Source organism: Balaenoptera physalus, assembly GCF_965194825.1.
Source record: "Balaenoptera physalus genome assembly, chromosome: 15".
Lineage (NCBI taxonomy): Eukaryota > Metazoa > Chordata > Mammalia > Artiodactyla > Balaenopteridae > Balaenoptera > Balaenoptera physalus.
In genome coordinates, this window is record NC_138894.1 from 11801707 (window position 1) to 11826102 (window position 24396).

Below are 24396 nucleotides of genomic sequence, written 5' to 3' on the forward strand. Positions count from 1 at the left end.
AACCCTAGACTAGAACCTAAGTCCCCTGCCCCTAATGTGCTCGCTCAGTAGGATGGAGTCTAAGATTTTGTTCTGTCTGGAACTGGGGAGAGAAATGGAGACATTTGTTCAAAATTTGTTCAAAATAACCATCTACGGTTATACGGTTATAACAAAATAACAAAATGGAAGTGACTAAAGTCCTTCACTACACCAGTTCCTCAGATGTCACCTCATTGTTTAGTAAAAGTGATAGCTCTTCTCTGACATTTGAAAATGGTATTAAAAGAGCTCATCCCTCCAACCTGCCTACCATTTCCCACTTCTTAGAAGACAGGATGGGAAAAGGGACAAAATCACAGGTCTGGTAATAGTAAAAATCAGGAGAGGAGGGTTCTAAAAGGGCCTAGGGGGGTAATTTTTCCTTGAGATCCAAACATTCAGCCCCTTGACTTCTACTCAGATTTGAAGAGGCATTATCAGTCTAATCATTCCCCCCATGGGCAGACAAAGTGAGCTCAGGAAAGCAATCTCATCCTGGAGACACTCAAGCAATGCTCCTGAAGGGATCTCTGCCTCGGTGGGAAATTATACTGGACAACTTCTAAAGTTTCGCACATACTAAACCAGCTTGCCTGTCCCCACTCCCAGGTTTGCCAAGCTGCTGCTACAGGCACAGGGTTATCAGGGGGTCTGTTTGTTCTAGTCTCGTGGAATCTGCTACACCCAGGCCCACTCAAGACCTTTAGAGGCCCTCGGCACTGCAGGATTGTGGGATCCTGCTTCCCGATCATATTCCAAATTAAAATAATACTAATCTATTAAGTACATATAATAAAGGCCAACAAAGTTCAGATTGTCTTATGGTGCTTACTAATCAAAAATCTAAATTACTAGAGACCAATTCTACCATCTCCCACACCCCATATGCTCATTTTTACCTGCTTTTTTAGTTTTCCTTGCTTTGCTCATCCCCGGTCTACCTATCTTATGACAACACTGCCCAGACCCATCTTTGCCCTTTAGGCAGGGGCCACTTTTCTCTGGTAATCAACACGTAAGCCTGTTTTCTGTCTGTAACTGACGGAGTGACTCAGCCAAAAGCCAGACCACGGCAGGGCGTCGGAAGGGAGCACCCTCCACGCTACCAAGACGGAGGTGGTGGGGACAGCCGCCAGTGAAGCGGCCACTATAACCCAGCACTTTATGTGTTTTAGTTCTATGCTGAGGGACTCCTGCAACGTCAGGTTTACGACCACTAAGCGGCTGAGCTGGCATTCAAAGGCAGATTGATTCCACGGTGAGTCAGAATGGCTCAGCCTGTGTGACAACACAGTACACAAGCCCAGCCAGTCACAGAGACGAAATCAGACTGTCCCAGCAGGAAATCTGGGAAAACTCCTACGGGAACATTTCCCGTGGCCCTGAGTGCCTTACTGGCAGCTCTGAACGTGGCAGGGCTCCTTCCAGCTCCCGGACTTGGTGTGGTCCCCAACTGCGGTGTGGTCCGGGTCATCATTGGCATCAAAGTCGTCCTCCAAGGCCCCAACAGGGAAGTCCCCGCAGTCGCTCTCCTCCACCTCGGCATTGATGTCAAACACCTGATCGTTCTTCTTAAACTTGTCCATCAGGGCCGACACCGACTGGAAGGGACAAAGAGAGCCCCCAGTTCTCTGCATTCCCATCACCACCCCCGCCACTGCTGGAGGACCCCCCCCCCCCGCCTCCTCGGAGCCAGTGTTCTCACGACAGCAAAGCGCTGAGGAAGTTTATATTGTGCGGCACAGGATGAAGCTGTATTGTCGTTAGGCACATTTTGTAAAACATGGAACAGGAATCTGCATCCTTTAACTACATGTTTAGAGAAGACAGTTTTCCATGGAAACCATTTACTTTGGAGGTTGTAGTAAGTAGGCTAAAGGGGGCCAGGCTAAAAATACACAGAGGAAAGCTTTACACATGATAATTTCTCAGGAAACTCTGTGCCAAGGGACTCAACCCTGAAGAGGAGGAAATTCCTCGAGCTTGACAGCAGCCTAAGAGACCAGAGGCCACTGGGACAACCATGTTTGAGAGTAAATCTGATAAAAATCGTGCACCCAGGAATGGAAGGATTGCCTTACCCTGGGGAAGCAGACACGAAGTTGATCCCAGTACTCTAATCCCAGCTGGCTAGTGGGCCTGCTGCAGCACACAACACCACTCCCAACCCTGCCCCAGGGTTTAGTCCCTTCGGAGGAGCCAAAGGAAATATTTTCTATACTGCTGGCTAAATAAAAACGATGCCACAGTTTTGGTTCCCATTGGGCAGAACTAATCTTAGGCCATCTCACTGAAACCACAAGCTGTTGGAGAAATGCCCAGAGCCCTCAGAAGCCCAGAAATTGACCACACCTCATTATGCGTTTCACTGTCCCATTTAGTGAACTGGAACCCCGCCAGGGAAGGGCAGATCTGGCGATCTTCCACACACTGCTGCAGGGGCGCTGGGAGGACAGGAAGATCACAGAGAGGGTTCAGAGCAGGATGGAGACACGCCTCACCCCCTCAAGATGACCAGAGCAGCACCACGGAGGGAGGGGCACGGCCACCTCCTGTTTCTCGGGAAGAGGCTGGCTGGCAGCCGATCTGTTCGCAGACCACTCTCCTGGGAGAGGGCGTGCACTCAGGCACATGCCTGCACTAGAGGCAGGCTCCACACTGGCATCCCAGGAATTAGGAAAACACTAGAGCAGAAACCCGAAGCACAGACTCTGACTCTGAAATAGACTCCGTGCCCTATGCTAGAGTTGGGAAATCAAAAACCCATCCTTAAAGCATAGTTAAGTGCACAGCCAATCGTGCAATGCCACTTATTCTAGTCCCAAATTAAACTAGGTACAGATTACCTACCTCAGTTGAGTGCATACACCTGGACAATTGTTAGTACAAAATAGTTATACTCAGCAAATTTTAGACAAGAATAAACAGGAGGAGAATGGGCCCCGTAACATCTGCGTAGCCCTGCAGAGGGGAGGAACAATTTCATGTAACACACGAAAATCATTCCACGGGAGAACAGCGCCTGGCCCTCACAACACCCTGGGCCTGTCCTCAGAGGATCTCCCAGAGGGGGGCGTGGGAGGGGGATAAAATCACTGCCAAGCCAGTATGAGGGACTGATAACAGGACAGATCTGTTCCCAGACCACCACGGCGGATTCTGAAAACAGTTCACAAAGCCCTCTTCTCCTCAGGACCCCCTGGGTTAGTAACAGGCCTCTGGCTCAACAAGTCTCTTAAAGCCCCTCTCCCAAGTCCAAAACTCTGACACTCCAGGGTGACTGTGAGAACTGACTGCTAGCAGGGCACCTGAAGGACGTGGCACATACAGACCACGAGCACTGGCTACTACTGTTGAAGACTCCATGCTGCAGACAGGACGAAAACTTAGTTTCTCCCGAAAAAATGCCCATTTTGTCATTCCATAGGAACCTTCCGGGCAAATAAGCAACAGAAGATCATGATGGGCTTACTACACCCATGGTTATGTAGAAACTTCTCTGATGACTGAACTGCTCTGCTAAAAGGCATCACGTGGACCTACCTTTTAAATCGGTCATTTCCACCCAACCTAAATCCGGCAAGTCAAGAGGTTCTCCAGTGGAGAGAGTCTGGACATCGGAGGGAAAGAGCAGCTCACTTCTATAGTCGTGGCAGTGGAGGGTGGAGAGAAACACCCCTGCTGTACTGCACTCATCAAACGAGGCTGCCGTCTTCTGGAACATGGGATCGATCTGAGCAGAAAAACAGAGGGAACCCAGAATTATGGGATGTAGCCAAAGGAAATAGAAAATCTCATTCACTGGACCCTGCTCATTCACAGCTGCATATACTGGATTGAAATGTCTCTGCACATGATCAAAAAAGGGGGAGGGCCTTTCTAATTGATCAGGTAAAATCCCATCCCAGTTCAAAAGGAGGGCTGTAGGTGGCCAGATGGATAAATGTACACAGTAAATGGTGACAAGCTTATACCGTGTCAATCTGTTTGTTTACAAACAACCCAATCAAAAAATGGGCGGAAGACTTAAATAGACATTTCTCCAAAGAAGACATACAGATGGCCAACAAACACATGAAAAGATGCTCAACATCTAACTATTAGAGAAATGCAAATCAAGACTACAATGAGGTATCACCTCACACTGGTCAGAATGGCAATCATCTAAAAATCCACAAACAATAAATGCTGGAGAGGGTGTGGAGAAAAGGGAACCCTCTTGAACTGTTGGTGGGAATGTAAGTTGATGCAGCCACTGTGGAGAACAGAATGGAGGTTCCTTAAAAGACTAAAAATAGAACTACCACTTGACCCAGCAATCCCACTCCTGGGCATAGACCCAGAGAAAACCATAATTCAAAAAGATACGTACACCCCAATGTTCATTGCAGCACTAGTTACAATAGCCAGGACATGAAAGCAACCTAAATGTCCATCAACAGAAGAATGGATAAAGAAAATGTGGTACATATATACAATGGAATATTACTGAGCCATAAAAAGGAAGGAAATTGTGCAATCTGCAGAGACGTGGATCGACCTAGAGATTGTCATACAGAGTGAAGTCAGAAAGAGAAAAATATTGTATACTATCACTTACATGTGGAATCTAGAAAAACGATATAGATGAACTTATTTGAAAAGCAGAAATAGAGACACAAACGTAGAGAACAGAAGTATGGATACCGGGGGGGGAGTGGGTGTGGGATGACTGGGGAGATTGGGATTGACATATATACACTATTGATACTATGTATAAAATAGGCAACTAATGAGAACATACTGTACAGCACAGGGAACTCTACTCAATGCTCTGTGGTGACCTAAATAGGGAGGAAATCCAAAAAAGAGGGGATATATGTATACATATAGCTGATTCACTTTGCTGTACAGCAGAAACTAACACAACATTGTAAAGCAACTATACTCCAATAAAAATTAATTAAAAAAAAATCTGGTTATTTACAATATACCTGGACAGTATCCTTCTGCTGGTCTCTTTCCACGGTCACCGTTTTTAAACGTCTATCTCTAGTAGAATGCTACCACAACAAATTCCGCTGACTTAAAAAGCCTGCGTGATGGATCTGTTCGCAGAATCCCATCACTCCTCTGAACAGAAATATTTTCAAAGATTTGGAAGAACACGAGTAAGAGATCCGGGCAAAGGACAGGCAGAGTCAGCAGGGTTAGATGTCCGGGTTAAACATGGGAGAGGTTATCAGAAGACCCCCAAGGCTGGGGTCAAGGAGCAGGAGTGGCATAACCATGTGTCACCAAGCCCCAAAGGAGAACAGGGCAAGGCACATGCATGTGTGGCAAGAGGGCAGAAGCCACCTGGGACTCTACAGGAGGCCCGGTGACAGGAAAAAGGTCAGGTACCAGGTTCACAGGTCTTCCTCATGTCTCAGGATGTGGCTACTATGGAGAGAGGGGCCCTTAATTCTGAGGACAGGTGTGGCTCTCTGGCTCTTTTCCGGCACCCTTAACCCTGAGCCCAACCTCACCGGAACTGAGAGTCTTCTCTCGCTTCCCGATAAGCCGGTCCCAGAGCAGCACCTACGGCACCTCCACGTTCTCCGTCTCCTTACCCCTCACCCGGTCAGTTACATGGCCTGGTGGGTTTTCCTCCCAGTGTGTCTCTACCACCTACCCCTTCCTCCCATCCTCACTGCCACCAATATAACCCTCGCCTGAGTTAACCCTTGTCTCTGGTCTCTCCTACTTCTTTTCCTAAAAATACCAGTGGTGCTATTCCCATTCCCTTCCTCAAATGCTCACCAGAGCAATGGTTTCCCACCTGGACCCCAACATCCCTAGAGGTCTCATGTAGTTAATGAAACTCAGCCTTTCAAAGAGTCAACACGGAAACTGTACACTGACCCACATTAAAGCTGAAACGCTAAGATAACTTTCCTCACTTTTGCCTAGAATTAGATCATGTCAGTGTGAGAACAATGGTTCTTTCATGTAAATTAGCTTTGACTTACATCTTTGAGTGATTTGTGGGAAAATGAATTATTGACGACTGTACAGTCTGGATAAATGAACTTTTTGAAACAAGGATCCCAGCAAGGAAGAGAAACAGTAAGAGAAGGCCTTGGTAGACAGCAGACTGCATGACAAAGTCTAGGGTTGTTTCAGCCTTATGAGAAAATCCACAGCTGTAGCCCAACTTGCACACTGTCCAGCTTCCTAAGGAACCAGAACTTTTCCTGCTTCGTGACCTTTGCTTATGCCTCTGCCTAGAATCACCTTCTTGTCACCACCTGACAAACACCTACCCTCCCTTCACAGCCCAGTTCAAATCTCACCTCTTCCGGAAACTCTGACCTCCACCCACTCTGGTCTCCTGAGTATGTGCCTTGACCTGCCTTACACTGTGTCTATTTGTGCCCTCCTGGTCTGAAGGACTGGAGCATAATCAGGCTGGAATCCCCGTGACAGCAAGAATTCTGCACACAGCAGAGAGCTGTGTCCAAATTAGATCAGCTCATATACAAACAAGGGTTCTCAGCTGGTCCAGACACACCCACAGAACACCTGCTGTCTAATCTCCCGCCATTGCCAAGAGAATGCAGGTTCAATGAACAGCTGAAACTTCAGATTTTAAGTTTGTGCCCACCACCCCCCCTTCTTTTTTAGCTTCCAAACGTTCAGTTATTCTACGTTTACCACAGATTACAGAGCAAAAAAAGCTCCCCAGGATCGGGGTTCTCGGTGTTTCTTCAAGATTCTGCTGTCTTCACTTGCATAAATAGACCAAAGCCCGACAGCCGCAGGCTTGAAGGGAGGAGCATTGCTGCTCTTTCGTTCTCTCTTTAGAACAGTGGGAGAGGCCAGTGCAAGCCTCCTCAGGCTCCCTAGAATCGGGTCTACCTGGGAAGACACAAGATGGTAGGAAAAGAGAATTTCCTACCATGCTGTTGAATTGAACATTTCAGTGCAGAACCAAAAGCACAAGCAAGAATGATGGTGAAGTAAATATTCAGATTACCTGGGAAGGTGAAAAAACAAGGAGAATCGGGGAAGGTTAGGTGGGAGAGGATTTTATGGCTCCCCTTCAGATGTGTACAACATATTACCATGGATAAAGCACTCTGACAAATACTGACCCACTAACACAAAACTCAGGGGTATCTGTTTTCAGTTTGACAAAGTGAGATTCGGAGACTTTTCCCAGGCTACACAACTAAGACAGTAAAACCAGGATCTGAACTTTACATGGTCTGCCTCCAATGCTGACCCATAGATAGAAAAAAAGAATACAACTCCCTCCCCTAAAGAGCCTGGCCCCCTCACCTCTACCCTGGCTCTTGGGCCTCGGCCTCGGGGCCCTGCCCCGGCCATCCCCATCCGCACCCAGTCCTCACCCCAACACGGGCTGGAGAACCGTCCTGCCCGGACCCCATCAGCCAGAGTGACCGCAGCCAGGCCCCTCACTCCCAGCCACCACACGCTCAGCCTCACCACTACCATCTGCCTGAGACAACATCCTCTCAAGGGGGTGGGAACTGGTTCCTGGGGGAAGGTGAGAAATATCTTAGAAATTACAATAATTTTTGCCTCTCCAACCTTGACCTTACCTGGCAAAATTGTATTCCTTTGGAATCAATTTCAAGGAAGAGGGATAGGAACAAAACATCTAAAAAGGCTCAGTGGTGTGTGTGTGGGGGCGTGTCATGACGAAAGCCTGGGAAGCACTGCTCTAAGGAAACACGGTATTGCCCGAGGACACCGTCTCCCCAGGACGGCTGCTTCCTCTCCCGCAGCCCTCAAACCGCTGGCCCAGACGTCAGATAGGTGATTTCCTTGCTCCTCATCGCAGCTTCCAGACTATTCTCCTTCCAAATTCCTACAACCCTCACCTTTGAATGTAACATCAGACCCTACCACCCTCTGCCCATCAGACTCTACCACCCTGTTGCAATCACCTTCTAGTCCCCAGGTCACAACCCTACCCCCTTCTTAGAAGATTTTAATATTAGCTCCTGACTCACTCCTGTTCCAACATTATTGCTGTTGTGGTTTCCGGTAATTTCACTATCCATGTAGACCCATCTAATATTCTGGCCTCTCAGTTCATTGATATCCTCTCCTTCAGTGGTCTTGTGCTTCATCCTAAGAACCCCAAGACTCATGGGATCCTACCATGACCCCCTGCCCCTTCTGCCTTTTGCTCCCTGGCCTGTTTTCTGAATTGAATCATTAACCAGGACTGCAACCTCTCTGTATGCTCAATTCCAAGTGCCCCTCTCTGACAATCACCCCTTGTCTTTCCAGCCTACACTTTCTTGTCTCCAACGCCAAGAAGCCTTTGGTCCCATCAGGCCCTACACTCTACTGGTCACATGGCTTTACACTGTCCTTCACACACCTCTTTTCCCAGCTAAAATCCCACAATTCCACAATGATCACAACCACCCCCTTGCACACACTCTCAGCTCCAGCGCCCCTTTCAGCTGTGTCACATTCACTCAGCTAAACACAATCCTTTGTTAAATCTAACTTTCTGCCTACTGCATGCTTGCACCCACACAGCCAGTCATGGCTGGAGAAAGACACAAAGTCATGGGACTTCCCTGGTGGTTCAGTGGTTAAGAATCCACCTTCCAATACAGGGGACGCAGGTTCCATCCCTGGCCAGGGAACTAAGATCCCACATGCTGCGGGGCAACTAAGCCTGCGCGCCGCAACTACTGAGCCCGTGTGTTTTGGAGCCTGTGCGCCACAACTAGAGAGAAGCCCACGCGTCACAACAAAAAGCCTGTGCACCTCAACGAAAGACCCGCATGCTGTAACGAAGATCCCATGTGCCGCAACAAAGACCCGACAGAGCAAAAAAAAAAAAAAAAAAGACACAAAGTCAGGCTGACTGACCTCACTGTAAATCCATCCTCCAGTGCCCTCAGGGAAACCCTAAGTGTTGTCTGGCCATTAAACTACATTTCCCTAGTCCCTCCACTCCCCCATCCTCTTACATGACTCCCTACTACTACCTTATCCTCTCTTCAAACCTCCAACACTTTCCTCCTCTATACTCACTGTCAGTTGAAGACCTGGCTTGTTTCACTGATGGGGGTGGGGGTAGGGGGTGGAAGGGGAAGCACAACCAGAAGAGAATATCCAGAATGCACCCATGTGCACACATTCAAGCCCCACCTCTCATCAGCCACTGTGCTCCTCAGACAAGCCCCATCCAAGCCGTCCAATCCTTGCCCTTCTCACCTGCTCGAACACCACCCTAGCATTTCTCCTCCCTTTTCTGCATCATCAATAATTCCTTCTCCACTAGACTGTTGCCATCAACAAGTAAACATGCTATTAATTCTCCCATTTAAAAAAACAAACAACAACAAAAAGGTATTTTTCACAGAACTAGAACAAATAATTATAAAATTTGTATGGAAACACAAAAGACCCCAAATAGCCAAAACAATCCTGAGAAAGAAGAACAGAGCTGGAGGATTCACACTCCCAGACTTCAGACTATACTACAAAGCTACAGTAATCTAAACAGTATGGTATTGGCACAAAAAACAGACACATAGATCAGTGGAACAGGATAGAAAGCCCAGAAATAAACCCACGCACTTATGGTCAATCTATGACAAAGGAGGCAAGAATAAACAATGGGGAAAAAAATGATCTCTTCAATAAGTGGTGCTGGGAAAACTGGACAGCTACATACAAAAGAATGAAGTTAAAACACTCTCTAACACCATACACAAAAATAAACACAAAATGGATTAAAGACCTAAATGTAAGACTGGAAACCATGAAACTCCTAGAAGAATACACAGCCAGAACACTCTTTGACATAAATTGTAGCAGTTATTTTTTTGGATCTGTCTCCTAAGGCAAAGGAAACAAAAGCAAAAATAAACAAATGAGACCTAATTAAACTCAAAGGCTTTTGCACAGCAAAGGAAACCATTGACAAAATGAAAAGACAACCTACTTGACTGGGAGGAAATAACTGCAAATGATATGACCGATAAGGGGTTAATATCCAAAATATAAACAGCTCATACAAGTCAATATCAAAAAAAAAAAAAAAACCAATCAAAAAATGGGCAGAAGATGTAAACAGACATTTTTCCAAAGAAGACACACAGATAGCAAACAGACACATGAAAAGATGTTCAACACTGCTAATCATCAGAGAAATGCAAATCAAAACTAAAATGAGATATCACCTCACACCTGTCAGAATGGCTATCATTAAAAAAGACGATAAACAGGGACTTCCCTGGTGGCGCAGTGGTTAAGAATCTGCCTGCCAATGCAGGGGACACAGGTTCAAGCCCTGGTCCGGGAATATCCCACATGCCGCGGAGCAACTAAGTCCGTGCAGCACAACTACTGAGCCTGCGCTCTAGAGCCCGTGTGCCACAACTCCTGAAGCCCGCATGCCTAGAGGCCATGCTCCGCAACAAGAGAAGCCACTGCAATGAGAGGCCCGTGCACTGCAGTGAAGAGTAGCCCCCACTCACTGCAACTAGAGAAAGCCTGTGCGTAGCAACAAAGAACCAACGCAGCCAAAAATTAAAAAAAAAAAAAAAAAAAAAGACCACAAATAACAAATGCTGATAAGGATGTGGAGAAAAGGAAACCCTTGTATATAGTTGGTGGGAATGTAAATTAGTGCAGCCACTATGGAGGGTTCCCAAAACACTAAAAACAAAACTACCATTTGATCCAGCAATTCCACTCCTGGGTATATATCTGAAGAAAACGAAAACACTGATTTGAAAAGATACATGCATCCCAATGTTCATAGAGGCATTATTTACAAGAGCCAAGATATGGAAGCAACTTAAGTATCTGTCAACAGGTGAATGGATAAAGAAGATGCTGTGTATATGTGTGTGTGTGTACGTACACACACATACACACACACAATGGAATACTACTTAGCCATTAAAAAAAAATGATGTTTCGCTGTTTGCAACAGCATGGCTGGACCTCGACATGGCTGGAGGTTATTATGCTTAGTGAAATAAGCCAGAGAAAGACAAATACTGTATGTTATCACTTATATGTGAAATCTAAAAAATAAAACAAAGGAACATATATAACAAAATAGAAACAGACTCAAAGACATAGAGAACAAACTAGTGTTTACCAGTGGGGAGAGGGAAAGGGAAGGGGCAAGATAGGGGTAGGGGATTAAGAGGTACAAATTACTATGAATAAAATAAATAAGCTACAAGAATATATTGTACAGCACAGGGAATAGAGCCAATATTTTATAACTTTAAATGAAGTATAATCTATAAAAATTTTGAATCACTATGTTGTACATCTGAAACTAATATAACATTGTAAATAAATTACACCTCAAAAATAATTTTTAAAAATTAAAAAAGAATATACTGTGCAAATATTCCCATGTCAATAAATACTACAACATCATTCTTTAAAAAAACAAAAACAAAAAACACAAAAACTCAGGACCTTACTTTCCCCTCCATTTGCCATTCCATTACTCTGCCCCAATTTATAGCAAAACTCTTCTAAAAAACTGCCTCCCTTCCCATTTGTTTCCCACTGCCCAATTCATTTTGAAAAATTTCAAACCTACAAGAATGTTGAAATAGTAATATGAATCTCTGTGTAACTTTTACCTAGATTTCCCAACAGGTAACATTTTTCATATTTGCTTTCTCCCTGTCCCCGTCAACAGAACCTTCTTGGAAGTAGATATTACAAGACTTTGCCTCTCTGGCAGTTATTAAGCTATTGCCACTCAGCGCCAAACCTACCTTCTATACTTTGCTCTGTGATGCTGGGTTGGAGACCACACTTCAGCTGTGCCAGCAGCTCCCTACTGGGCTCCACCAAAAGGGGGCACTAGAGGGAGATGGCAGGGCTGGAGGAAGGAGAAGGGACCCACTTCTTTCTGCAGGATTCCTGTTCCCGGGAGTGTCACCCAGCAGTGATTCACCACCCCAGCAGCAGCAGGTCCTACCTGGGCAGTAGCTGAATTTAACTTGTACTTTTTCCTTATACTCACAGAACCAACCTCGTTGGGTGCCAATAAGAGACACCAGCACCAGTGGGCATTCCCTCCTCAGACGTCTGGGTCCTGGGCCCCCAAGCCCCTCCTCGAAACTCAGGGACACCAGCATCAGCCAAGCAGCACCCCTTCCTTGGAGGTCTGAGCTGCAGCTCCCCAGGGCCCCTTCGCCAAGCTCACCATGGCCTCAGGCTGCCATATTTGACATGGTTGACCACTCCATCCTCCCTAAAACTCTCATTTCAATACCACACTCTCCTGGTCTTCCCCCACCTACTGGACGTTTCTTATTCAGCTCTCTGAACTGTTAAGACAGGGGTATCCGGGCCCAGTCCTTTTTCCACATACACTTATTCCCTTGGTGATCAATTCCAGTCTCGTGACCTTAATTACTAAGGTAAGAGAAAGAAAGAGAAAGGTAAGAGAAAGAAATAATCTAGTCCATCGTTGGTGGGAGAGTAAGTTGGTATAACCTTTTTGTGAGGGCAATGGAAATTTCATGTCTCAGAATTTTCTTACAAATATACTCCCAGAAGAATGCAAACAGGTACAAGAATGTTCACTGAAATTGTTTTTAATAGCAAAAATTTTTTTTTAAATTGTAGCAATATCTGTTTGCTTTAAATTAACTGCTAATTTATAAAGAGGCCTCTGGTACCATTCCTTTAAGCAGATTCCTCAGGATTTGCTAAATCATGTAAGGTTGTTTAGAGCATGGATTCTGGAGCCAGACCACTTAGTTTCAAATCCCAGTTTACTTACTAATTACATCATCTTGGACAAGTTACTCCACAGCCCTGCACCTCAATTACCTCTTCATAAAATGTAGCAAGGATGTTGTTAAGGATAGAATGGGTTAACACAGGTCACGGGCCTTGGGCAGCACAGTGTGCCTGGGAGACACACAATAAATGTTAGCTGTCATCACCACTGCTGCATGTACTACAGAAGAAAATTAATATTTTAATCAATTGGTTTTCTCAGTAATTTGCCATCTCGTTCTACTCAATCATTCTGAAATATTGAGGGAAAAGCAGGGACCTACCCCTGTCAGTCTTCGCTGTAAAGCTAAAGGATGACAATGCAGAGACACCAGTTGAATATTTCACTCCCTGGAGGCCTGAACAAGCACATAGCAGCAAGTTTCTGCCACTGAGCCTCTGAATTAGTCAGAGACTACACTGGGCACACAGTTTCTCACCTCACACTTTCGATCTGCTTCGGAGACATTGAGGTTGTTTATATTCTGCTCGATGGTTTTGTACAAGTGCTTCTTCCTTGGCTTTGGAGCCTTCTTGGTTGTTCCTGTTTCGGTTGCACTTCCATCTACAAGGAGTAAGACCGTGCACTGCAGGGGCTGCTTTGGAGCATGTAACTGAACTTATCAATTCAAGTTCTTCAACACTCTAGAGAGTGATCATAATTAAAACACATGCCATCCCCTCAAGGCAGCAGGCACGTCTAATCTGCAGCTTAGGGAGAAACCAAACTACTAGGTTAAGTATTTGGTTTCTGATACAAGTCAATTTCCAAAGACCCCCCCCAAATCAGAAGCTCCCTAGTTGGTGATGTTTACTCAATCTTGTCTAAATAAAATCTAAAAGCTTTTATAAGGTCCTTCTTTTTTCCAAAGAAAAACAAATCTAGTGTTTGAGTATCTTCTCAAATATAATTCTGAAAATGTCCATGTCTTCAACAGAATGAGAGAAGTGATTTCTTGTGACTTCATTTCAGTATGTTACTCAAATAACTACCTGCTACACCCTTTAAAAAAGCCCCTTACATCCAGATCCCAACCCATGTACCTGCACCATGGCCCTCTTCTTCTTCCGGAGATGGTGCATCCTTGCCCAGCCCACCAAGGACTTTGTATACATCAGCATGGACGGCATCTACGCGCACAGCATAGATCTTGGTGCTGGCATCCAGAGTGCCAGCAGCCACCTAGTCAAACAAGCAGAGCTGTACTCATGGTGAGCATAAAAAAGGAGCAGCTGAACAGGCAAAACACAGCAATCTGCATAAAATATGTACTTGCCCTTAAGAAAAAAATGACAAAGATTCCCCTAACACAGGGAATAAAAAAAAACATAACAGAAAGATATTTTCTCTACATTTCATCAGTTAAGGAAAGAAAGTAAAGTAGCTAATAAAATGTCTTAAACAAGGAAGGCTCTCATGTATTTGTAGAATTCAATTATTGTGCTATGCTAAGGATTAGCAATCACTAGCATTAATTCAGATGCAAAAGAAGGTGAACATCCTTCTTACTTTAAAGTTGGTCGGTTCGGCATCTTTCTGTTTAAGAATCTCTGACATAAAATCAATCAAGTGCAAGCCAAAAGCGTTCTTGGTGGTGATTTTCTGAAAACAGAAAGTTTTAGAAAGGTTTGTTATTTATAGCCTATGCTCACATAAATAATGCCACCCTGTCATGGGAAGCTAAGCTTTTAAACAGGAATATCCCACATCTCAACACAGATATCCATTCCCACAAACGTCTGGTGATAGAGCTAAATCCATGTGTGTACTTCCTCATTCTCAAGGTCTGGAGTGACGGCACACAATTCCTGAGTGTTCTGTGTGCAGGTCCTGTTCTAAGCACTGACACAGAGGGGCTCAGTGACCCTCAGAACAACTCTCAGGCAGGGACTATTCTCATTCCCATTTTACAGAGGAGGACCACCCTGCAGCACAGTGGCTGAGTGACTTGCCAAGGCCACACAGCTTTGTAAGTGACAGGATTCCAACTCAGGCTAGATCTAGGGCTCACAATTAGCCCACAACCCTACTATCTATCTACTATCTAGCTCCAGAACTACACCATTAACCCCTAGTGTGCTGCCTCGTGACACACCGCAGGGGGCAGGCAACTTGTCAGAGGGGCACCAAAGGCCTATAAGAAACAGTAAAACCACACTGAAAACACCAGCACTGAGAAGAGTCGCTAGAGAATAAAAGTGCACAATCACTGATCATGCATTCTCTACAGAATCAAGAAGCCTCGATTTCCTCTCTGATCAAGCTGCAAAATCTTCACTGATTAAACCGGCAGGTACTCACATTTTCAGCAGACAGTTTGATACAGGTGGAGTAATGCTCAGTAATCTGTGTGTTTGTAAACTTAGGAATCGTAGCTGAAACATCAACATTCCTAAAGGAAAGAAAAAACAAAAAACAAACAACTCTGGCAAGGATCAACGACACTGGATCTTTTCAAAATCCAGACCCAGAACCCACAAGGTATTGTGGTGATGCAAACCCACGTAACTCACGTCAAGGTGGCCACCACAACAAGGCAGCCCAGCGCCCACTCACCTACTGGAGGGGGAGGCCAGCAAATGAGGCGAGTCTGTGCTGAACTGCAGGTCAAGGACCCTGGAGCGCCTCCGCTGCAGCCGCTCCTTCTCGTCATCATTCTGAGGAAAGTCTTCAAGGACTGGGGTGCCAGGAGTACTGAGAGGGGCCTTCCTGGGCAGGGCCATGGAGAACACCTGCTCTGAAGGTGAGGAGGTGCTGTGGTGGCATCCACGGGTCCCTGAAGGAGAGTTCTTCATTGTGGCTGACAGCAGTGGAACAAAACACTTGCTCAGGAAACCTTCAGCAGGACATTTCCTACGTCTAAACAGGGGCTGGGACCTGTCCCAGGGTGGAAGTTCACAGCACATTTCCCACCAAGATCTTTTCCAACTCTAATATTCTATGGCTAGAACCTCTGTAGTTCGGGTTTCTTGTGGGGTGATGGGTTTCTGATGCTTCCTGCCAATCTGGACAAATATCCACTATGCAGCTACTGTAAACCTAAAGCACTATATGGGATATAACGCTGGTAAGAAAAAGTCGCTGCCTCTGATAAGCTCACAAACCAGCAGAACAACAGATATATATAACCATGATGCCAGGCAAGAGAGAAAAGATAAGATGCTGACATAAGGATGAGGGATGGGCTATCATGTCAGACAGACTAGGTTCTAATCCCAGCAGGGAGACAGAATAAGCAACACAAATATGTAAACTAAATAGAATATTCCAAAGAACTGCCCACAGATTACTTGCTAACTGCAAAGGGAAAAATGTCTTTTACAACGAAAGACCTAGCAGTCACCACGTTAACCAAACAATCAGATGTAGCCTCTCTAAAAATGAGACAACTTGAAACTTACTCATCTCCTTACGGGACAAAATATGAAATTCAGAGCATCATCCGTAAAATACTTTTGCCAAATATGCTTAACCTAAATTTAACCAAGACTTTAAATCTAACTTCCAGTTTATAAGAAATATAAGGGCTAGAGGAACAAGTTAAATGATATCAGAAGAAAACATTTAGACAAATCCAGAATATGGGACAGTTAGCTCTTAAAAAAGTCGATGTCAAAAAAAAAAAAAAAAAGAAAAAAGAAAAGTAGGGGATTCTTCTTGAGCAAAAGAAACCAAAGAGTCATACAAACCAAAAACAATGTCTGAACTTTCAGCCAATCCTTGGTCAAACAAAAAAATTAACTATAAACAACATTTTGGGGATAAACAGCGATATCTGGAATATAGTCTGGATATCAGGGAACATTAGGGAATTGATTTTTATTTTCTTAGGTGTGATAATGATATAATGGTATGTAGAAGAATATCCTTACTTTTGGAAGATGCATAGGAAACAATTTAGGGGTGATATGACATGGTGTGTGCAACTTTCAAATGAATCAGTCAAAACTGTGTGTGTGTGTGTGCATGTGTGATAGAGAGGAAAAATATGGCAAAATGTTAACAACTGGGTTTAAGTTGTGAGTGTGAGGCTATTTACTGTCTAAGTCTTTCAATGTCCCTGTATGTTTGAACACTTTCATAATAAGAAGTTAGAAAATGGATGGCATGTTAGATGGAGATAAAAGCCATGGGGAAGGGCTTCCCTGGTGGCGCAGTGGTTGAGAATCTGCCTGCCTATGCAGGGGACACGGGTTCGAGCCCTGGTCTGGGAAGATCCCACATGCCGCGGAGCAACTAGGCCCCTGAGCCACAATTACTGAGCCTGCGCGTCTGGAGCCTGTGCTCCGCAACAAGAGAGGCCACGATAGTGAGAGGCCCGCGCACTGCGATGAAGAGTGGCCCCCGCTTGCCACAACTAGAGAAAGCCCTCGCACAGAAACGAAGACCCAGCACAGCCAAAAATAAATAAATTAATTAATTAAAAAAAAAAAAAAAAAAGCCATGGGGAAAAGTAAAGCATGGAAGGGGAATAAAGAAGACTGGGGAATGGAGGTGGGAGGTCATTTTTAATATAGTGGTCAAGGAAACGTTTCAGCAAGAAGGTAACATCAGAATCAAGACCGTGCAGATATTTGCAGGAAGCTACATGGAAGCAGGGGAAACAGCAAGTACAGAGGCAGGAACATGCCTGGCACGTCTGAGGGGCCAGTGTGGCGGAAGCAGTGAGAGGGAAGCACGGAAGTGAGAGAGGTCACAGGGTGTCAGACTTGCGGGGCCTGGTAGGGCAGGAGCACCAATCAGTCAGAATAAGGGAGGGACAACCGGTAGGGGTGTATAAGCCTTACTTACGGGCCACTGTAAAGACTTGGGCTTTCATGAGCAGTGAGAAGGGAAGTGATTGGAAGGTGGTGAGAAGAGGAATAAAGTGATCTAACTTATGCTTCACGAAGATCCCCATGGCTATTATGTTGAAAACTGAAAGGACAAGCAGGAAGACCAATTAGGAGGCAACTACCAACAACCAGGATAAGAGATGCTGGTGGCTCACACCAGAGAGGGGGCAGTGGAGGTGGTAGGCAGTGGTCAGACGCCGGATATGGTCTCAAGGTACAGCCAACGTGATTTCCTGATGGATTAAACGTGGGGCATGAGAAAAAACAGAAGAATGAAGGATAACTACAACACTACCCTGAACAACTGATAAAATGGAGTTGCCAGGACCTGAGAGAGGAAGACTACAGGAGAAGCATATTTGTGGGGAAAGGAGGCAAGGTCAGGGCTCAGTTTGGGGCCTGCTGGATTTGAGAGACTTACTAGTCATCCAACTGGGGTAGAGAGCCAGATATTTAAGTCTAGAGTTTAGGGGAAAGTTCTGGGCTGGATATATAAACGTGGATGTCGTAAGCATAGAGAGGGTATTCAAAGCCATAAGACTAGACGAGAAGACCAAAAAATGAGGATAGATAGAAAAAAGCAGAAGGCTGAGTCCTAGAATACTTCGAAAGTTTAAAGAGAAGGAAACGAGGAATCTGTGAAGAGATGGGGAATGTGTAACTAGTGAAGGAGAGTGTGGCATTCCACAAGTAGGTGAAGAAGATATTTCAGGGGAGGAAGGAGTAATGAACTATGTCAAATGCAGCTGACAGGTCAAATGCGATGAGGACGGAGAATTGATCATTAGATTTAGCAACCTAGAGGTTACGGACAAGAGCAGTTTTTCTTCAGTGCAGGGTGACAAAGAGAAAGCCAAATAGGCACAGATTCAAGAGAAGATAGGAGGGACAAAAAAAGAGAGAAGATGGAAGAAGAGAAATTGGAGAGAGAAAACGGAGACATGGTTTTCAAGGACTCATGCTGTAAAGGAAGAAGAGAAATGGGAGGAAGGCAGTTGAAAGGGAAGTGAGGTCAAGAAACTAATTTTAAAATGAAAAAAGGGGCTTCCCTGGTGGCGCAGTGGTTGAGAGTCTGCCTGCCAATGCAGGGGACACGGGTTCGAGCCCTGGTCTGGGAAGATCCCACATGCCGCGGAGCAACTAGGCCCGTGAGCCACAATTACTGAGCCTGCGCGTCTGGAGCCTGTGCTCTGCAACAAGAGAGGCCGCGATAGTGAGAGGCCCGCGCACCGCGATGCAGAGTGGCCCCCACTTGCCACAACTAGAGAAAGCCCTCGCACAGAAACGAAGACCCAACACAGCCATAAATAAATTAATTAATTAAAAAAAAAAAAAGTAAGATTACGCTAGGCAGATAACTTAAAAAAAAAAAAATACAAGAACAACTTCACATGTTTCCCTGATAGCTTCCCACAAGCTAAAGAGTATAATTAACATGACTCTCAGCTGAGGTCAAAACAAACAAAAAAGAAGAAAGTAAAAATAGGAAGGAGGCAAGAGACATTTTTAGAGACTGAATCAAGAGGACTTGTGACTAATTGAATGTGGGCACCGCAACCAATGTAAGTAAGGGAGTTGGACCTTGGGATAAGAGAAAAAGAGAAATAGAAAGCACTAAAGGAGGAATGTGTCCAAGAGGGGAACTCAAAATGGGAATTAGAGGCACGCCTTATTTCTCAGAATTGTCTTTCCCTGATTTCTCTCCTTCCCTTTATCATTATACATTCATTCATTCAGCAGATGGTTACTGAACTCAAAAACACTTTTGGTATTCACTTCCTCAACTCCTACTCATTTTTCAACCCCTCTGTTCTGGCTCCCACGCCCACCACCACAACTTCATGTTGCCAAACCCAATTGTCACTTTTCGGGCTTCATCCCTCTTGAGAGTCAACAGCACTTGAAACAGTTGACAACACTCTGCTTCTTGAAACACTCTTGGCTTCTATAACACCACTCTTTTCTGAATTTTTCTAGCTCTTCCTTCTCTAACCAGCTTCTAAATGTTGGTCCCAAGTATTTTCTCTGCAGGGTCTTCCTAGTGTCTCACCTGTTCCCATGGTTTTGCCATCTATATGATGATGATGACCAAATTTACTTCTCAGTCCACAGGCCACTTCCCTGAGCAGCCCATATCACTGCCCTGAGTGTCCAGCTCTTATCCACGTGATTATTGACCCTTTCACCTGACTCAGGTAAGTCACTTACCACGTCCAAAATGTAACTAAATTTCCAAACCTCTTACCAAGACCTACAAAGGCCCTGACTACCTGCCCGACCTCACTCACTGTTCAGTTACAAAATCCTGGTCCTCGCCCATGTCAGCCTCTTTCTCTTTTGCCCGTTTTTTGTACTTGCTCCTGCCTGAACACGTTCCCCAGAATCTGCTTAAAGATCTTCCCTGACTCCCTAATCTAAAGTGACCCTCCCCCGACTCTGCTTTTCTCAATCTGAGTACTCAGCCTCATGTGTAATTATTTCGTTTCCTGTCTGTCTCCCGAACTAAAACACATGCTCTAAGAGGGTGGGATCTTATCTGTTTTGTTCTTTGCTATATCTATGCATCTGACAAAGGTTCTGGCCCGAAGGGGGCACTCAATACTAGTTGAATGAATGTAAAAATAAATGCATACGTGCTAAACATACAGCAGTAACCACAATACTTCCATGGCCCTGAACTAACGTGCATTCCAGGAAAACCTCCTTTTAAAGGAAGAAACACCGCGCAAAGTGTAGGAGCCCGGGGGTAAGGCGTCCCACTTCCGGCTCACAGCGGGAAGAGCGGCGCGGGCCGAAGCCGCGTCCTGATTGGCCGAACGCACCCGTCCGCCCACCCTGCGCCGGCCCTCCTCTCCCCCAGCCCGCCTGCCTCTACTTCAGCCGACGGAGAACAAGGCCAACGACGAGGCCGAGAATACCCGCTCTCCCAGCTCAGGCCAGCCCGCCAGCCCCGCCGCCCGGAGCACCTCTTCGCACCGGGCCCTTCCCGCCACGCCTCCCACCCACTCAGCCTCACCGGGGCAGGGAGGTCCCATCTTCTCCTCCGCGTCTCCAGAGTTGGTTTTAAATCGCGCGCCGAGACGCCTGAGCGCAATAACGGCCGTGATGACGCCACTGTGGGCGGAGCCAGAGGCGCGCCTGCGCAGACTGCCTTGGTCCTCCGCGCGGAAAAGGTAGTGCGGCGCCGCGTGGAAGTGAGACGGCAGGTATTGAGCGCTCCGAGCTCGGGTCCTGTGGGTGGACTGTAATGGATCCATGGACCACCCCCCACCCAACCTCCCCGGAAATAGTATGAAAACTCCCTCCTTTGGAGCGCTAGACGCGGAACTGGGCGCTAGGGACCCACCCAGCGTGGAGCAGAGCGGGCGAGGGCTTTACTTTCACGGAATTTACATACTAATGGGGGAGGCAGGTGACCGAGGAAACAAAGGTTGATTTTCCCATCGCGACCTGTGCTATAAGGGCAGCAAAACACTAGGAGGTAGAAAGTGATGATGGGGTGTGGGACGGAGGTGAGAGGTAGCCGACACCCGAATGAGGAGTGTTCCAGGCAGGGGAAGAACAGATGCAAAATGTTGTGAGTACATTTTTTTTTTTAATGAAGACCATCGTTTTTATTGATTCGTGCGAAAAGATTCCTGGATATCTTCCTCCCTTTCAAAAAACATAAGGTTAAGTTCGGAAGTGAGACGAGTGTAATGTGCTACCCATCCGTTCATTCTGCTTCATCTCATCCCAAGAACTGTATTACAGGAGAAAAGGCCAGGCCTGTTCCCCCAAATATCCCTTGAACATCCTATAATGTCTTAACACACGTATGGCATTTTATACAGTGCTTCTTCTCAAGGGTGCTATTGGCATTCAGGGTGAAACAACGCTTGGCCTGTGGGACTCCTGTCCTCTTTGTAGGACTGCTCAGCGTCCCTGACACGATTTTCTCGCTAAATGCCAACGGTGCCCCTCAGTCGTTTTGGCAACCAAATAAGTACTACCTTGTTGAAAACGACTTTTTAAGCCTATTTATTTTTTGCACGAAGTTGTTCTCCCAGTGACCACCTTCAAATCTTTAGTGTAAGGCAGTGTGGGATAGAAGAAAGAAAACAAGTTTACCCAGGGACCCAAATCAGCACCCAGGGGTCATCCTGGACGCCTCCCTCTCCCTCACCTTCACGCACAATCCATTGCTGGGCTCTTTTTACTTCCTAAAAATCTCTTCTATTCCGCATCTCTTTTCCTCCATATTTTCTTCTCGCTGGTCTGCGGCAGCCCCAAACCTGCTCTGACCCGCTTCTCCTTGGGCCCAGGGTGGTGGTTGCTAAGTACAAAACCGACCTGTCGCTTCCTCCCAAAGTCTAAAACGCTTCAAGGGTGCCATTGCTCAGGGAGCTTCTAAAATGATCTACAAGGCCCTCCTGGGCCTGGTCCCCACAGCCTTTCCAGCCTCACTTTGCACCTTGCCTCCATTTTCTCCTTGCCCTCCAGTTGCTGGGCCTCCTCTCAGGCTAGCCCTTACGGTGCCAGCTGCCACCACGGGGCCTCTACATGTGCCACGTCCTCTACGTAGGATCCTCTTCATCCATCTTCACCCTCTTCATCCTCATCTTCACCGAGTTAACTCCTGTCAGGTTTCAACTCATATCACTTCCTCAGGGAGGCCTTCCCTGATAGGCTCAAGTGTCCTTACTGGAGGCTTTAGTGGAACTTGTCACCCTTGTTTTTTTTGTTAATTTTCACTGGAGTATAGTTGATTTACAATGTTGTGTGAGTTTTAGGTGTACAACAAAGTGAATCAGTTACACGTATATCCACTCTTTTTTTAGATTCTTTTCCCATATAGGTCACCTTTTACGTCTGCTGGGGTGACTATTTCATATCTGTCTCCTCCATAGACTGTCAGCCCCATGAGGATAAAGCGTGTCTTTGCTCACCATTGTTTTCCCAGGGCCTGATGGCTAGCCCCGGATACAGCAAGTGCTTAAATATGTATTGAATGAGCAAAGTTGGAAGACAAGCTTAATCCTGGATTGGGCGTCTTAACCTCTCTGGGCCCCATTTTCTTCCCTATTTATAAAACAGTGATGATAATACCCCCCCCCCCCTTCCACTGGGCTTTATGAGGAGTTAGGTAATAGATCCTGTGAGCACACGGACTCCGTGTATGCTAGGGTGCCAGTCATTGTTCTCTAAGTGCATTTGAGTGGGAACGGGTTGTGACCCTCTGGCTTCCGTGTATGCACCATCTAAGAGAAGTGGGGGCCGGGAGGGTAGCAGGTAGCACTGAATCTAGAGCCTCTGAAGAACTGGCTTGGAACTCTTAGCAGAGGAAGGCTCCTAGGAGACCCATCAGCCATTGGCTGAGGTGTGAAGCTGTCCGGTGGTTGTAGTGGAGCCTCCTGAGCTGATTGCCTGGGGCTCCGTGTGCAGTGCCAACTGCACCCCCTGCATTTCTGTAGGCCAGGCCTGCCTGGTGCAGGCAGGTCTTTTCACCTCCCATTCTGAATGCCTTCTTTGTCTGGGGGGATTAGGACTACAGCGGGTGCCAAGAGATCCGTTCAACGCTGGTATCAGTGGCGTGCAAAGCTCGACTCTTCTGTCTACAAAAGTAGTGGGGCCCCTCCTCCACCCCTCATCTGCCAGAAAAGTGCTGGAGCCATTCCCCTTCCCTATTTTTCACTCCTCACCCAGATTCTAATTCCCCAAAATGGATGCCAAACAGCCTTAGTTTAGGTGAGGAATAATAGTGTTATCAGCTGGCTACCTGAACAAACAGTCTTTTGGCTGAAATTTGCCCCGACCTTCCAGCCTGCAGCTGGCTTATATCAATGTAGTTCATGATATAAACCACCAAGTCACTGGGGTTCAACAGGGCATGTAGTTGAAATGGCTTTGCATTTGTTTTGGCCTCTGAGCAAATGCCTTTAATTTTTGTATGTGATATAAAATTCCTGACCTCCTAAGGACTGGACTAAGAACCAACAATTTCTATCTTCCAGAATTCCCAAACAATAACATACCACCATTTATCTTAAAATTAATATAGTTTATCTTAAAATTAATATAATGCTTTTTGCTTTTCAAAACACTGTAACCCCTACATCTTATTCCCAAGATCGTGCTGGAAGGTTGCTAGGACGGGTACTTTCTTCCAGGCTCTGCCACTTATGAGCTATGTATACTCCTTCTGAGCCTCAGTTTCCTGGTAGGCAGAATGGAGGGGTTAAAGCACCCACTTCGTGGGGTTATAGTGTGAAGATTAAATGAGTTACCAGATGTGCAGAACAGTGCCTGGACCATTGGCAATGCTCAGTGAATGCTAAGTATTCCCATTACGATAATCGCTGTTATATCCTGGGTGCCAGCCAGGTATTGTTTAGAATAAAATTGAGCTTCCTGAGTATCTGGAAGCTTCCCCTTTCATTGTAAGAGTATTCCCAGAGCACAACAGCTCTGTTCTTCCCATTAATACTTGTTTTTTCTATACTCTTTCTTATACTCTCTGCCCCACCCAAGCTTTGCTGACTGTTCCCTTTGTATTCTTCCTTGTCTTGTACTAGACTGGAAACCACCCAGTCCTAGATCATACCACCTTCTTTCTACCTGACAGGCCTATGCCTTCTGGAGTTTATATATGTTGTTTGTAGACATTAAGACCTTTTAATTTGGCTGATATTTTGGTTTGGACACCATGAAAATGAATAACTTGGGTGTTCCTTAAGATTCTGAATTACTCTTTCCTGGTTACTGGCCATGCCACTG

The 24396-nt window shown here is 45.9% G+C and overlaps 2 protein-coding genes across 5 annotated transcripts in view; both read right to left on the reverse strand.

Moving 5' to 3' along the window:
• Positions 1-24174, reverse strand: part of NCAPH (non-SMC condensin I complex subunit H) — a 37632-nt gene extending 13458 nt beyond the window's left edge. For 2 of the 4 annotated variants that reach the window (XM_082427319.1, XM_082427317.1), the window contains exons 1-9: positions 20657-24174; positions 15362-15581; positions 15107-15197; positions 14315-14407; positions 13849-13987; positions 13245-13369; positions 3565-3754; positions 2374-2465; positions 1417-1622 (exon numbers count right to left, since the gene is read on the reverse strand). In XM_082427319.1, coding sequence (XP_082283445.1) covers positions 1417-1622; positions 2374-2465; positions 3565-3754; positions 13245-13369; positions 13849-13987; positions 14315-14407; positions 15107-15197; positions 15362-15581; positions 20657-20897 — 1397 coding nt within the window. In that variant the 5' untranslated portion in view covers positions 20898-24174. Of the gene's footprint in view, positions 1-1416; positions 1623-2373; positions 2466-3564; positions 3755-13244; positions 13370-13848; positions 13988-14314; positions 14408-15106; positions 15198-15361; positions 15606-20656 lie in introns of all 4 variants that reach the window. The other 2 variants (XM_082427318.1, XM_082427316.1) reach the window with 1 other exon arrangement.
• FER1L5 (fer-1 like family member 5) overlaps positions 1-24396 on the reverse strand; it is a 336005-nt gene that overhangs the window by 255384 nt on the left and 56225 nt on the right. The window lies entirely within an intron of this gene.